The 13676-nt window shown below is 35.3% G+C and overlaps 1 protein-coding gene across 1 annotated transcript in view; it reads left to right on the forward strand.

The window, feature by feature from the left end:
- Nucleotides 1-1818: 1818 nt before the first annotated feature.
- PRKACB (protein kinase cAMP-activated catalytic subunit beta) overlaps nucleotides 1819-13676 on the forward strand; it is a 73465-nt gene continuing 61607 nt past the window's right edge. The window contains exon 1 of the mRNA XM_040987352.1: nucleotides 1819-2164. Coding sequence (XP_040843286.1) covers nucleotides 1978-2164 — 187 coding nt within the window. The 5' untranslated portion in view covers nucleotides 1819-1977. The remainder of the gene's footprint in view (nucleotides 2165-13676) is intronic.

Here is a 13676-nt window from a genome sequence, read left to right on the forward strand (position 1 = left end):
AGCTCCCTGCATTGAACCTGGCAGCTAGTATTGATGGCCCAAATAACTGGATCATGCCGCTAAAAAGAGCAGATCAGAGCTCAAGTCCTGACTCTTGGCTTTGACTCCAGCTTGGCTCAGAGATGTCCTGGTTGATGCCAGGTTTTGGGAAGCCTGAATTCAGTGAGTGACAGCTGTCTTTCAATCTCTCTGTCTCTGAGGTAAAAATACACACATTTTTTGAAAATTTAGAAAGTCCATCAAGAAAATGCTAAGCAACATACTTAAGATTGATTATAACAGTACGGGAATTCAGTTCCAGTTCAAACTGTAGTTGTTTCTTTCTAGCAGTAGATGCCAGTAGAGTTCTTTTTAAATAAAAAAAATCAAATTCAGCACTTCCATAGCAACAGCTTCCTGGTTACGTTACCATTTCTGGAAATATTTCTGTAAGGGCTAAATATTACACTTTCTATAAGGACTTCATAAAACAAAAACAATTTTATTGGAAAAATTGTAGATTTCAAAGGTACTCAGCTAATGCAGGTTTTTTGGGGGGGGAGTACAGTAATTTTTTAAAAAGTTTCATGTTTTAAATGAATCACTCCTAACACTTTAACTTGGAATCAGGAAATTCTATACTTAGCTCAAACAACTTTGATCATAAATAGTCTGACTAGACATTTAAAGTGAATATGGTCAGGCTAATTGTTAAAAATGAATTTTTAAATTTACTGAATATATAATACATACGTTGATTTATGAATTCAAGTAGCCCATTTCATAAATAGCAAATTTTAGCATAAAATTGTGAGATCAGTATACGCAGAGAAACTATCTTGTTTTATAGGAGGAGATAAAATTTATAGTAAGCCTTGAAGATGAAGAGAATTTTCACTAAGAAGAGAAGTCAAAAGAATTCAGGAATTTTATCCACTTTTTCTGAGTCAGTCCTGCTCCGATTTTCCTTCTTTGTATTACTTGGTGCTTCCAAAGAGAAAAGCACACAAATTTCTGTCCCTTTAATTAATTTCCAAAGGCAACTACTCCAAAGTTATATTAATGTCACAGGTTACTTTTCTTCCTGTGAATTAAAGATGGCAAGTTTTATTTATGTTTTTTGAAAGGCTGTGTTTCTGTGTGAGGCCAATAAGTCAGAAGATCAGGTAAGCAGTAATCTTTCAAGTTAACGTTTTAAAACTAACTTGTCTTATTCAACTAGCAGGAATTTTTTTTTCCTCTCAATTAAAATTTGCTACTGTTGCTGATATATGATAATTTATATGTGACTTTAAATTATTTATCTTACCTCTTTTCAAATTTTATAGGGCTCTAAAATATACTACTAGCAATTAGAAATACTTTAGTAGATAATAACTTTGATAAACAACATTCACAAATTAAATTAAGCTTGTGTCAGCAAATGAGCAACATTAAGTTCTTAAAATGCTAGTTCAGATTTTTCTTAATTATAACACGTATGTGATAAATTTGTTTTGCAACAATTTGCTATAATTATTCCATACCAGTATTTCTGATCAAAAGTTAGATACTCATAAAGACATAAAACCTGCATATTAACTCAGTTTTAATTTTTCAGAAAACCATTTTAGCATGTTGCATTTGGAAAGTTTGGTCTTCAATTTTCGCAAGATTAGACCACATATTTAAATAAACTTCCTTGTTAGAAAATTCAGACTCTATATTTAATTCTCCAAACTGGAATATTAATATTAAAACACTAAAACATAAAGCTTCTAGCAAATGTTACAAGTTTTTAAAATCCCCGTCTGTGGTTGAGATGGAAAGGTTTTGCTAAGAAAAGCTCACTAATGTGCTGTTTTATATTAACAGGAAACAGCAAAGGCAGTGGTGGTTTGAATACCCTGCAAACAGGAAGTTTTACACATGCATAGCTCTTAGCTTCTGTGTAAGAAGTTGTAGAACTCCTTCTGGAAGTATTTTCAGTTAATTTAAGAAAAGTGTAAATGCACTTGAATGGCAGCTTATAGAGAACTACCATGCAACCAGTATACAGGTACAAGTACTGCTCTTCAGAAATTGGAAGGTTTTGCTAGCCGATTATTTCATAGACACTCTAAAGGCACTGCACATGATCAGAAAGCAGCTCTGGAAAATGACAGCCTTCATTTCTCTGAACATACTGCCTTATGGGACAAATCAAGTAAGTTTTGTTTTCTTTTGTTTTTTAAATGATACATTATAACTAGCAGTTACAATAATAATTGAAGTTTTGGATTTCAACATAAAGAGCTGTGTTTTGCTTGGTAATTTGCATAAAGACATTTTACAAGATGAAGGTGAACGCATTTTAGAAAAACTTGATTGTAAGTTGAGCTGAATCATGAAGTTTATTGTTCATTTTATAAATGATCACTTAGGTTGACTATCAGTGAGAAAAATCTACAAAATCCTCATGTCTTTTCTAGTGTATACTACAGATTTTTAAAAACTTTTATTTTAAAATGGAAAGCCTAAGCTTATGAAACATTGACTTGTTTATTTGTTCAAATTGTTTTTATTCCTGATTTAAACTTTGAAAGGGGAAATAGCATGAATTGCAATTATATTTCTATTGTGTTTGCTATCTTTTATTTTTAAATGCATGTACAAAATTCTGTTTTTACAAGCAAGATTTTTTAAAAATAAAAATAGAATATGATTCTAAGTAAAATTTTGCATTTATAACAATGAAACTCAAATTCTCGTAGTATTTTATGTTACTTGTAAATATGGAAAAGAGGGAAACATTTATGTGTGCTTATATTCCTTCTAGACATATTAAAATGCTGAGGCTTACTTCTTTGTTAAAATGGTGATATAGAATTATTTTTGATGACATGCATTTAAAAAGATAGTTCTCACATATACACATTAGCACTTTTTCCATTCCACATCTCATCTTGAACCCTCCCCAAAGTATTTTTGTCAGTTTGATTAACGAAACAGGAGAATTGTCCTTGGCACTATTGCCTTTTTGGTGTTTGTTTGGTCATCAAATAGCACTAGGGCTTGCGACTTTTGTTCATGTATTACAGTATAATTAAGGAAGAAAACTTTTTTAAAAGAGAACTAAAGGAAAAATAGTCTATAAAATATGCCGATTGATTTAAACAGTTACAATTATCATTCTACACAAACTTTTTTGAATTTTTTTAATTATAAAACAATTTATTTTAATTTTTTTTCAAGCTTGTTAGGATGAATGTGAAGAGGGCCATATTTGTTGTAAATTTTTTTTCACTCAAAATATTCAAATTAGTATAAGTTAGTTTTGATAGCAAGTTGACGTAAATATTTATTTTCAAATTAATGGGTTGTTAAAGATTGGAATTTTGGTAATTAATTATTAAAAATTTTCTATGTATGTTGAAAGTTTGTTCATTCTACTTGCCCTCCTATTATGTTGCATTGCAGTTTCCTCAGCCATCTCAGAAATCATATTTATGCATTTCAGAAATCTTCTAATTCAAAGTTCAATAAGGAATGAGGGCAGAAAAATTAGTTTCACCAAAGCCTGTTACTCATACTTGTCTATTGATGTTTATTAAGTGTATGGCAAATGAACTAATGTTGAAAGGGTGAATTTCCCAACAACTGGCTCCATTTTGGCCATGCAAGCATTTGGGCAATAAATAAATGAGCAAATAAGAACTGTCTTTTTTTATGTCTTTCATTCTGTCTCTTGAGTAAAAAACAAAAAAAATGTATTTAAAAAAACAATTAATGCTTATATTTGAGCTGGCTTCTCACCATTTTTAAATATATGTGAACCATGATATGTTCTGAAATGCATTTTAACAATCTAATGAAAAATGGCATGATGAATCATGAATTTTTATAAAAACACTGATGAAATGTTGACATTTTTCTTATTTTGGAATAAAAATAAAACAAACTTATTATGATATTCAGATAAGAGTGTGAGTGGTGTAACCTGGTAAATAAAAAGAATGATACAGGACGCACTTAGAAAGTGATTGTTCAGGGAACCTGGTGCAATGGCTCAGTTTGCTCATCCTCCCCTTTCATATGTTCGAATCTGATATAGGCACCAGTTCATGTCCTGGCTGCTCCGCTTCCCATCCAGCTCTCTGCTGGGGCCTGGTAAAGTAGCAGAGGATGGTCCAAAAGCCTTGGGTTCCTCTGCTGCTCACACTTGGGAGACCTAGAAGAGGCCCCTTGCTTTAAATCGGCTTAGCTATGGGTATTTAGGGACCGAAACAGCTGATGAATGATCTTTCTCTGTGTCTCTCCTTCTCTCTGTAAATCTGCCTTTCCAACAAAAAATAATTTTTAAGGTGACTGTTAATTAATTTTCCTCTTTTTCTTCTTTTCATGACCCCAAAATGTAATCGGCCCAGCAGTTTAATTTGTAAGGATGAGTGTAATAAGCTTAGAACTCTGGTTTCTATCATGGAAAGTGCTAATGAAGAAAAACTGACAGTGAAGCAGAGGAATCTTACACTTTCAAATGCCACGGTTTATTTTTGTTGCTGAAATATAAGTTTTCATTCATTTGTTAAGTGAGTTAAGGGAGGAGTGTTGACTCTATTCATAAACCACATTCTTCAAGGCTTAAATCTGGCATGACTTGTTTGACAAGAAAAGGAATATAAACATTCTGAATGTGCTTGCTGTGAACGTCTATTTAAAGAGATCAGCTAAATATAGAAACTACATGCAGTTTTCAAAAAATTAGGTTAGGCACATAGGAAATGTAACAGGCTTTAATCCAAGAGTCTTTATTCTCCAGTGTTGTTACATGTCGGAAGAAATGCAGCAAAGGCCTTGGTGGTTCCCAGGTGTTTCTTGTTCTACTAGTAAATTAAGTAACAGGAATTCCTGTTTAGTAATATAAGTATGTAACATCTAATTCCATGCACATATATCAAATGCAAAGGGAAAATATAGGACAGTTCTGGCTTTAACTTTGTTTGTTTTATTTCTTTGTTTTGTTTTATTTATTCTGCCTTGGAGTGAAAGGGAATATTGACATTCATTGACTTTTTCCCCTAGCAAATTTGTTATAGTTAGCTTTTGGAACTTCTTTGATCATAAACGGCTGCCTGCTAAATTATAGAGTATTAAACTTGATCAAAGTTGTACATGATTTAAATATTTGACTTTCTTTAAGGAATGTTCAGGAGCAACATTTTAAAGAGTGAACATGTCAATACTATCAAACACTTTGTGTCCACTTTTCCCTTGACTTGACAGATAGTTTCTCTAGTAGACAGAAATCTATATTCTTGAATCTTAGCTTTAAATACTATATTGACAGTTGATTAATTTTTAAAATGAATTTCCTCAAGTAAAATTAGACAGCTAAAGTGATTTTAGCAGAGTTTTTTTTGTTGTTGTTGTTGTTGTTTTCATTTTACCCTTCCACAGTTATGGAATCTTTCAGTTAACTTAGAATTTGTTACTGCAGTGGATCCACATGTTTTATCTGCTGAAGTGGCAGACTTTACCACACTAACTTTTCATATACTTTTCCCATTTACAGTTATTTAATAGCTTACTTTGTGATTATCTTGTTTATTTGAGAGGCAGAGGGAATATATGTGAGAGAGAGAGTGAGATCTTTTGTCTGGGCTTTCATTTCCCAAATGTCTGCAATGGCTAGGTTAGCAGCTAAGAGGCTGGAGCTTCATTTTGGTCTCACATGTGAATGACAGAGACCCAAGTGTTTGAACCATAATCTGTTGCCTCTCTAGGAGCATTAGTGGGAAGCTGGATCTTAAGAGTAGACAGAACTCAAACTGGTGCTCTGACATGGATGCAGCTATCCCGGTCACAGCCTTACTTGTGCCAAAGAAGTACACCAGCTTTTAAAAATGTTTATTTATTTGTTTGTTTGTTTTTAACTTGAAAGGCAAAGAAAGAAACAGATACAGAGATCTATCAGTGTTGTTTCACTCACCCAGTGCCCATGACAGCCAGGGCTGGGGCAGACCAAAGCTAGGCACCTAAAACTCAATCTGGGTCTCCCATGTGGGTGACAGGGACTCAAGTGTTTAAACTGTTACCTGTGCCTTTCAGGGTCTGCATTATCAGGAAGCTGTATTAAACACAGATGTGGGACTTGAACTCAGAGATTTTGATGTAGGATGCAGGTGTCCCAAGCAGAACTATGATCTGTCCCAATAAGCTTTTTGATAGCTATTAATTTCTGCTTATTTAGCACATCTTTTTAAGTATTTACAGTATTAATCTGCAAACAAGATCCTGGGGAAAAAAAGATATAGTCTGGAACTGAAAAACAATTTTAGAAAGAATAAGCATATTAATATTCAAGGTATAATGAAATGATTGCCTAAAATGTATAAATAAGTTGTCATGGAAGGCTGGTCTTAAAAAAATAATATTAAAGCCAAGATAGGGGTTTTCAAGAATACAGGGAAATTAATAGGAATAGGATTTTTAAAACACAAAGAAGAAAGAAAAGATTGCTTGATTTAAAAAAATAAAAAGAACAAATACAAGGAAAGTTCAGAAATTTCATGGAGAATGGGATTAAAATATGAATTTACTCAGGTGCAAAAAAGTTTGAAATCTCGGCCCGGCACAGTGGTCAAGTGGCTAAAGTCCTTGCCTTGAACATGCTGGGATCCCATATGGGTGCTCCACCTCCAATCCAACTCCCTGCCTGTGGCCTGGGAAAGCAGTCGAGGATGGCCCAAAACCTTGGGACCCTGCACCCGCGTGGGAGACCTGGAGGAATTTCCTGGCTCCCGGCTTCAGATCGGCGCAGCATCGGCCATTGCAGTCACTTGGGGAGTGAATCCTTTGACGGAAGATCTTCTTTGTCTCTCCTCCCTCTCTACCTGACTTTGCAATAAAAAAAAAATTATATCTTTTTAAAAAAAGTTTGAAATCTGCATACAGTGGGTCTTCAAAAGTGTGATGAACAATACATATTCTGAAAAACGCTGGAATGATTTGAAAATTTTTCACGTGGAAATAACTTGTTTTTCTGTGACCATTTTGGAGTCTTGTGTGTGAGAAAACGGACATTTATAATTTACATTGAAGAGTTAATAAGATACTATATTGAAATGGAGTTTGTGATTGTGATATTTAAGTTTTCTATAAGATATTAGGAACTTTGGAATACATTGTAATAGATAGTGAGGGACCGATGACGTTTTTAGAAGTGATAAATTATATAATGAAAGCTTTACTGAAAGTGCCTAGAATATTTTAACTGCACAATACATGTTAAGTTAGTGTGCTTATTCTTTTACAAGGAACTGAATATAGCTGCTTTAGGTTTTCCTTTTGCAATGAGCTCAAATACAAATATCTAAGACTTTTAACAGTGTGGTAAACACAGCCATGAATGACCAGATAAAGGATTTCTTCTATACCAGTGCTTGTTCTTGTTGTCTCTTTTGTCTTTTTTTGCTGCTCAGCCAGTAGTGAGTTTTTGTCTAACTTTAACACTCCTTTCAGAGATTTTCTCTGTACCCCAAATCACCAAATCATTCCATTTCTTTGTTTTTGTTCTTATTAAATTCATCCTCTCCTTTCTTATGTTATCATATTAAATTATGCATACTTATATTGTGGTTTCTGTTATAGTATTAAAATTATGTTATTGTTAGTCCTTATATTATCAATCTCCACATTTAATTTTAAATTTCTGGAAGACATAAAACTAATCAGTTTATTTTGATTTTGCCTAAAGTGTTAGCACTGAATGTCAAGTGGCTTGTTAGATTAAAATCAAATAGCAATTTAGATTTTTGTTAATGGACTACTTATAACTTGTGCAATGGGGATTTTTGCAATTTGTCTGAAAAGCCTATGACCATTAAACAAAAACAGTTAAGTGCTGCTGTAACTAATAAACACCACATTCTAGGGCTACTGTACCTTTCAGTATTTCTGTCTTTAACTTAATTTCTTATAAGAACTTTAATAATGAGCAGATTTAATAATACAACTAAAATAATTGATATTCAAAATGGTTCTAAATTAGAAAATGTGTCTATTTGTTATTTAGCATTGCTATATACTATACAAGTGTACTAACATAATGAGAAGTTTTTACTTGTGCTTTAGAAAAATAGCCATAGGATAGAGATAGTGAAGAAGGTCAATTTCATTTATACTTTAGGTTCCTTGTTGTTCAAAGTGGATTCAGAATCCTTAGCATCCCCACGAAGTTTGGAGAAAGGAAGAATTTCAGGTTCTGTTTAGATCTACTGAATCGAAATCTCTGTTTTAACAGATTCATCAACTAATCCATATTAAAGTCTGAGAAGCAGGCCCCTGAGTTGCAGCACAACAGGCTAAGCTATTGCTTGCAGCACCAGCATCCCATACAGGAACACTGGGCCCAGTCTCTGCTGTTCCATTTTCTCTTCAGCTCCCTGCTAATCTGCCCTGAAAAGCACTAGAGGATGGGCCCCTGCCACTATGGTACTCCTGTTTCCTGGTCCAGCAGCCACTGTTTCTGTCACTCTCTCTGTTGCTCTTTCAAATAAATAAATCTTTTTTTAAAATTTCATGTTATTTTATGACACAGTTTCATAGACCCTGGGATTTCCCCAACCCCTTCCACATTGTTGCAGCATTACAGTTCAAATCCAGGCCTGAATCCTTCATTGCAAGCATATACCATGCATAGAGTCCAGCATCTTATTGTCCAGATAAATTTAACTGTTTCTTGGAGACACCATTTCTGGTCTGAAAGCAGAGCTGGTAGAACATCATCCCGTCCAATGAAAAAGGCCACTACATAACATCAACAATAATTTACAACATTATGGAGTTAATTGACATGGTATTGAGTGACCAATATGTTAGAAAATGCAAGTTCTTAACCACATCCTGTGACTACTTCATTGACACAACCGACTGCTATACACCTAAAATGGCTATGGGGTACTATTCAGCTGTCTTGTGTCTATTTTCATTTTTATATTTAGCAGTTTATAGTATTGAAGCATAATTTTTACTGAACTTGGCAAATTTTAGAATAGTTCAAACTGGCTTATAACTCTAACAAGGCATATGCCCACAATTGAGGTACAGGACAGTTTTAGGAGGGGTGTGCAGAGAAATCTTTAATACCTTAGTGAGGAGTAACTAATCTTTGTGTCCTACCTAGTAAGATATATGCGAGTCCAAGCTGACCGTTTCCTGTCTAGCTCTAAGCATTCCTTATTGATCTCTGTGTATTTAATCTAATAAATTTTGGTGGGGGGGGGGTGGAGGGAGTGGCTCCAGAGCCACCCTGGTGGTCATTGCAAGAGAGGGTGGAGATCCAAAGTTAGAACTAAGTAAGGACCAGAGAAAGCTCCCCTCCCGAGTCAAGATGGAAGTCTACTGATCTGTTTCTGAGGACCACTCAGGGCTCCTGGCTGTTGTTCCGATGACATTAGATCCTGTGAGGAAGGATCTGAGCATCTTCTGTCTCATGTGGGAGATCCAAAAAGGAGTGGATGACCTCAGAGTTCTTGGCCTGCAAGGGCAATCCAATTTCCTGTGGTCTCTTTGGCAGTGGGATATAGCCCTAGGTGCTTGTGCTGATAGTCCTGGGTGAGGATCTAGGAGTCTCCAGGGTTGGGATACAAGCCTCCTCCTGTCTGCCTGCTCCACTCTGTGGGTCTCACCCCGCCCCCCCCGCTCTATGCAATGACCGCCTTTGAAGAGGTTGTTAGGATCACTCTTGATTCCCCCTGTATGTCTTTATAGTTTTGCTAATGTCTGATGCTGATTCAAGTCTGTTATCCATTAAGTTACTTGTTATATTCTTGATAGGTTATACTTAACGTCTTACATACACATTCTAAGGAGGCGAATGATTTCTCTGCTCTCCCACTCCATTATTCAAGAACATAGGGTATTAAAAGTATATTAGGTTTTACAGTTCTTTGATGTAGATCATAAGCAGTCTAACTCACATTGATTGTTGGTTCATTGGTTACATCACAATATCATATTGCATGTGATACAGGCTGTTTGAGGTTGAAATAGTGTTACAACTTACAGGTACTACTTTTTGGATTGACATCATTTCATCTTAAATTAAGGCAAACATGTGATATCTAACCTTTTGGGATTGGCTCATTTCCCTTAGCATAATGGTTTCCAATTGGGCCCATTTGGCCACAAAAAAACTGCGTTTCATTTTTTTTAATAGCTGAGTAGAATTCCAGGGAGTAGATGAACCATAGCTTTCTTATCCAGTCTTCTGTTGTTGGGCATTTCAGTTGCTTCCAAGTTTTTGCAGTTATTGATTGTGCTGCTATGAGCATAGGGGTACATGTTGGTTTCTCGTGTACCAGGTGTTTTGAATATATTCCTAGAAGTGCTAATGCTGGATTGTATGGTATGCAGATTTTCAGTTGTTTGAGTGTTCTCCATACTGATTTCCATAAAGGCTGCACCAGCCTGCAGTCTCACCAACAGTGGAGTAGGGTTCCCTTTTCCCCACCTCCTTGCCAGCAAGTGTTGTTGGTGTTTTTTGTATTTGAGTCATTCTTACTGGCGTTAGGTAGTACCTCATTGATGTCTTAATTTGGATTTCCCTTATTGTCAGGATCTTGAGCATTTTTTCATATGTTTGTTTGCCATTTGGGTTTGTTCCTTTGTGAAGTGTCTGTCCATTTCCCATGCCCATTTCTTGAGTGATTTGTTTGTTTTGGTGTTTTGGTTGTTCTGGAGATCTTTGTATATTCTGAAGATTAACCCTCTATCACCTCTGTAGTGTGCAAGATCTTCTCGCATTCTGTGGGTTGCTTTTTTACTTTGTTGCTTATGTCCTTTGCTGTACAGAGGCTTCCTAGTTTGATGTAGTCCCATTTGTTTATTTTGGTCTTGATTGCTATTGCTTTTGGTGGGTTTTTTAGGAAGTCAGGCCTGCACCTAAATCTTGCACCTAAATGTTGGGTGTTCCAACATTTTCTTCCAAAAGTTTGAAGGCGTTGGGTATTTCACATATTGCTTTGATTATGTTGTGGATTGTTCCTTCTATGCCTACCTTGGTTAGGGTTTTTAGCATGAGTGGTGTTAGATTTTGTCGAAAGCTTTTTCTGCATCTGTGGATACTATTATATTTTTGTTTTTCAGTTTTTGGCTGTGGTGTATTACATTTATGGATTTATGAATGTTGAACCATCCCTGCATTCCAGGGATGAATCCTACTTGATTCAGATGAATAATCTGTCTGATTTTTTTCTGAATTCTATTGGCTAGGATTTTGTTGAGGATCTTACTGCTATTTATCTTTAATGTGCTGTCTCCACTGTGCATGGTCCTTTAGAGGAAGGAGTAGTTCTCGGTCAGGGCAGAAATGCAATGGATTCTCATTATTATTAGATTCCAAATTTGTAAATTCACATACTCAGTGGGCTTTGTCCATAATCCTCAAATCAATACTTTGAGCATTTTCCTGGCCAACTAAGCTCACACATGGAACAATGAAATGTTTGAATCATTTATGGCACATTCTCAGTTAGTTAAACAAGGTCATGCAGTCCCCCGTTTTTTTTCAACTCTCATGCTACAAGCATCACTTTCCCAGTCTATCTAATGTCACATTTTAATGCTTTTTGTTGCCGAAAATGGTTCTCACAGGTAGTATTCAAATTCTATCAAATGTGCAAGAAGACTGCACATTCTTTACTGCTTTGCCTCTGTTTCTCTCACTCTCTCTGTTGCTCTGTCTTTCAAATAAATAAATCTTTTAAAAAAATATTGAGAAGGACATTTGTGTTAGTAATTCCCTAACTTTATTTTCAAATAATATGTCTTCCCTGGAGAATATTTGAAAATCATAGGGAACAACAAAAAAATGTAACAATCACACCCAAACTTGTCAAAGATGATCATTTTAACCCTTCTGATTATATACTCTATTTATGTATAGGTACACTAATTTTCACCAGCCTCCAAATTTGGATCTTCGGTACTTTGTGTTTCCATCACATTTTTTTTCTTACAAAGACTTTTTCTACAATATTTTGGGTGTCCAGACATAAGATTATATAACCAAATGATTTTACCAACTGTCAACTTGATTTTTAACTATTTGGCATTATATTTTCTAACAATGCTATGTTAAACTTGTAGTGAGATTTTTGTGCATATTTGTGTTTGTTTTTTATGAAGTACAATTAAATATCTGATATTTTAAGCCTTTTGTGTTGAATTAATTGCATTCAAGTTAGATACATTTATCTTTTTGAGTTAAATCTGTTTCAGTATTCAGGAAAGAGACCTATCATTTTACAGTATTTAATTTCCCTAATTAAAACTTTAGATCCAGGCTCATTACCATAGCTTAGTGGATTAAGTCCTGGCCTTGTAACCCCCAGGATCCCATGTAAGGACTGATCCATGTCCCAGCTGCTTCACTTCCCTTGCAACTCCCTGCTTGTGGCCTCGGAAAGCAATAGAGGATGGCCTAGGGCCTTGGGATCACATGGGAGACCTGGAGGAAGCTCTGGCTTTTGGCTTTGGATCAACTCAGCTTCTGCTGTTGTGGTCACTTAGGGAGTAAACTAGCAGATGCAGAATCTTTCTCTCTTGTCTCTCCTTCTATCTGACTTTCCTATAAAAATGAAATTTTAAAAAATTAGGTTCATCAAGTATGCTTTATTTTCTTCCTTATTGTTGTTGGCTTTCTAATTTTTCCCACTTTTTATAAGTTACATAATAAGTTACATAATGATACTATTTAATTATGATAATTTCTAATAAACTGTAGCAATTGGCTCTCTGGAAAGTAATTATGTAACTGATGTCCTTAATTTAACATATACTTAACTCAACCTACAGTAGTATGATTCTGTTCTCTCTCTCCAAGAATTAACACTCAAAAAAAAAAAAGATTTACTCATTTTTATTGGAAAGATAGATTTGCAGAGAGGACAGACAGAGAGAAGGACAGACAGAGAGAAGGATCTTCCATCTGCTGGTTCACTTCCCAAATGGCCCCAGTGGTCAGAGCTAAACCAATCTGAAGCCAGGAACAAGGAGCCCTCTCTGGGTCTTTCATGTGGGTACCGTGAGGCTTTCGGTTATCCTCCACTGTTCTCAGGCCATAAGAAGGGAGCTGGATGGGAAGTGGAGCAGCCAGAACATGTACCAGTGCCCATGGGATTTCTGGAACTTGTAGGTGAGGGATTAGCCAGTTGAGCCATCACACTGGCTCAGGACTGACACCATTTGAGTCCATTAGTGTGTAGTGCTTCTTTCTGTGTCTAAGAGATAGGTTTTTTCACTTGCTTTAATGACCTTCAGTATGTTTCCCAAATGGAAAAATTTTGTGTCATTTTAAGGCGGAGCAACTGTTCTGATGTTTGTGTCTCTGGATGATCTATGGAGTTCATGGAAAATGCCTATTATGAAGAAACTGTGGATGAAATTTTTTACACCAAATTAATTACATTTCCACAAAAGTTTTAAGTATTTATGTGTGTGGGGGTATATGTAAACATTTACTTTACCAATTCATCTGTCAGGACACTTCGGTTGGTTCTCTGTGTTGGCTCTTATGAATACGGCTGTAATGAGCTTGAGAATACAGTTATCAACATATTAATCTCATTTTCTTTGAATGTGTATCTAGAAGCAGAGTTGCTGAAATGGATGTTTTTCAATTTTTAAGAAATTCCTTTTTGCAGGTCACCAAATTGTTACTTTTTTTCAATGCTTAT

The sequence above is a fragment of the Ochotona curzoniae genome, unplaced genomic scaffold, assembly GCF_017591425.1.
Source record: "Ochotona curzoniae isolate NIBS_2020 unplaced genomic scaffold, NIBS_Ocur_1.0 contig_4612, whole genome shotgun sequence".
Taxonomy (NCBI): domain Eukaryota; kingdom Metazoa; phylum Chordata; class Mammalia; order Lagomorpha; family Ochotonidae; genus Ochotona; species Ochotona curzoniae.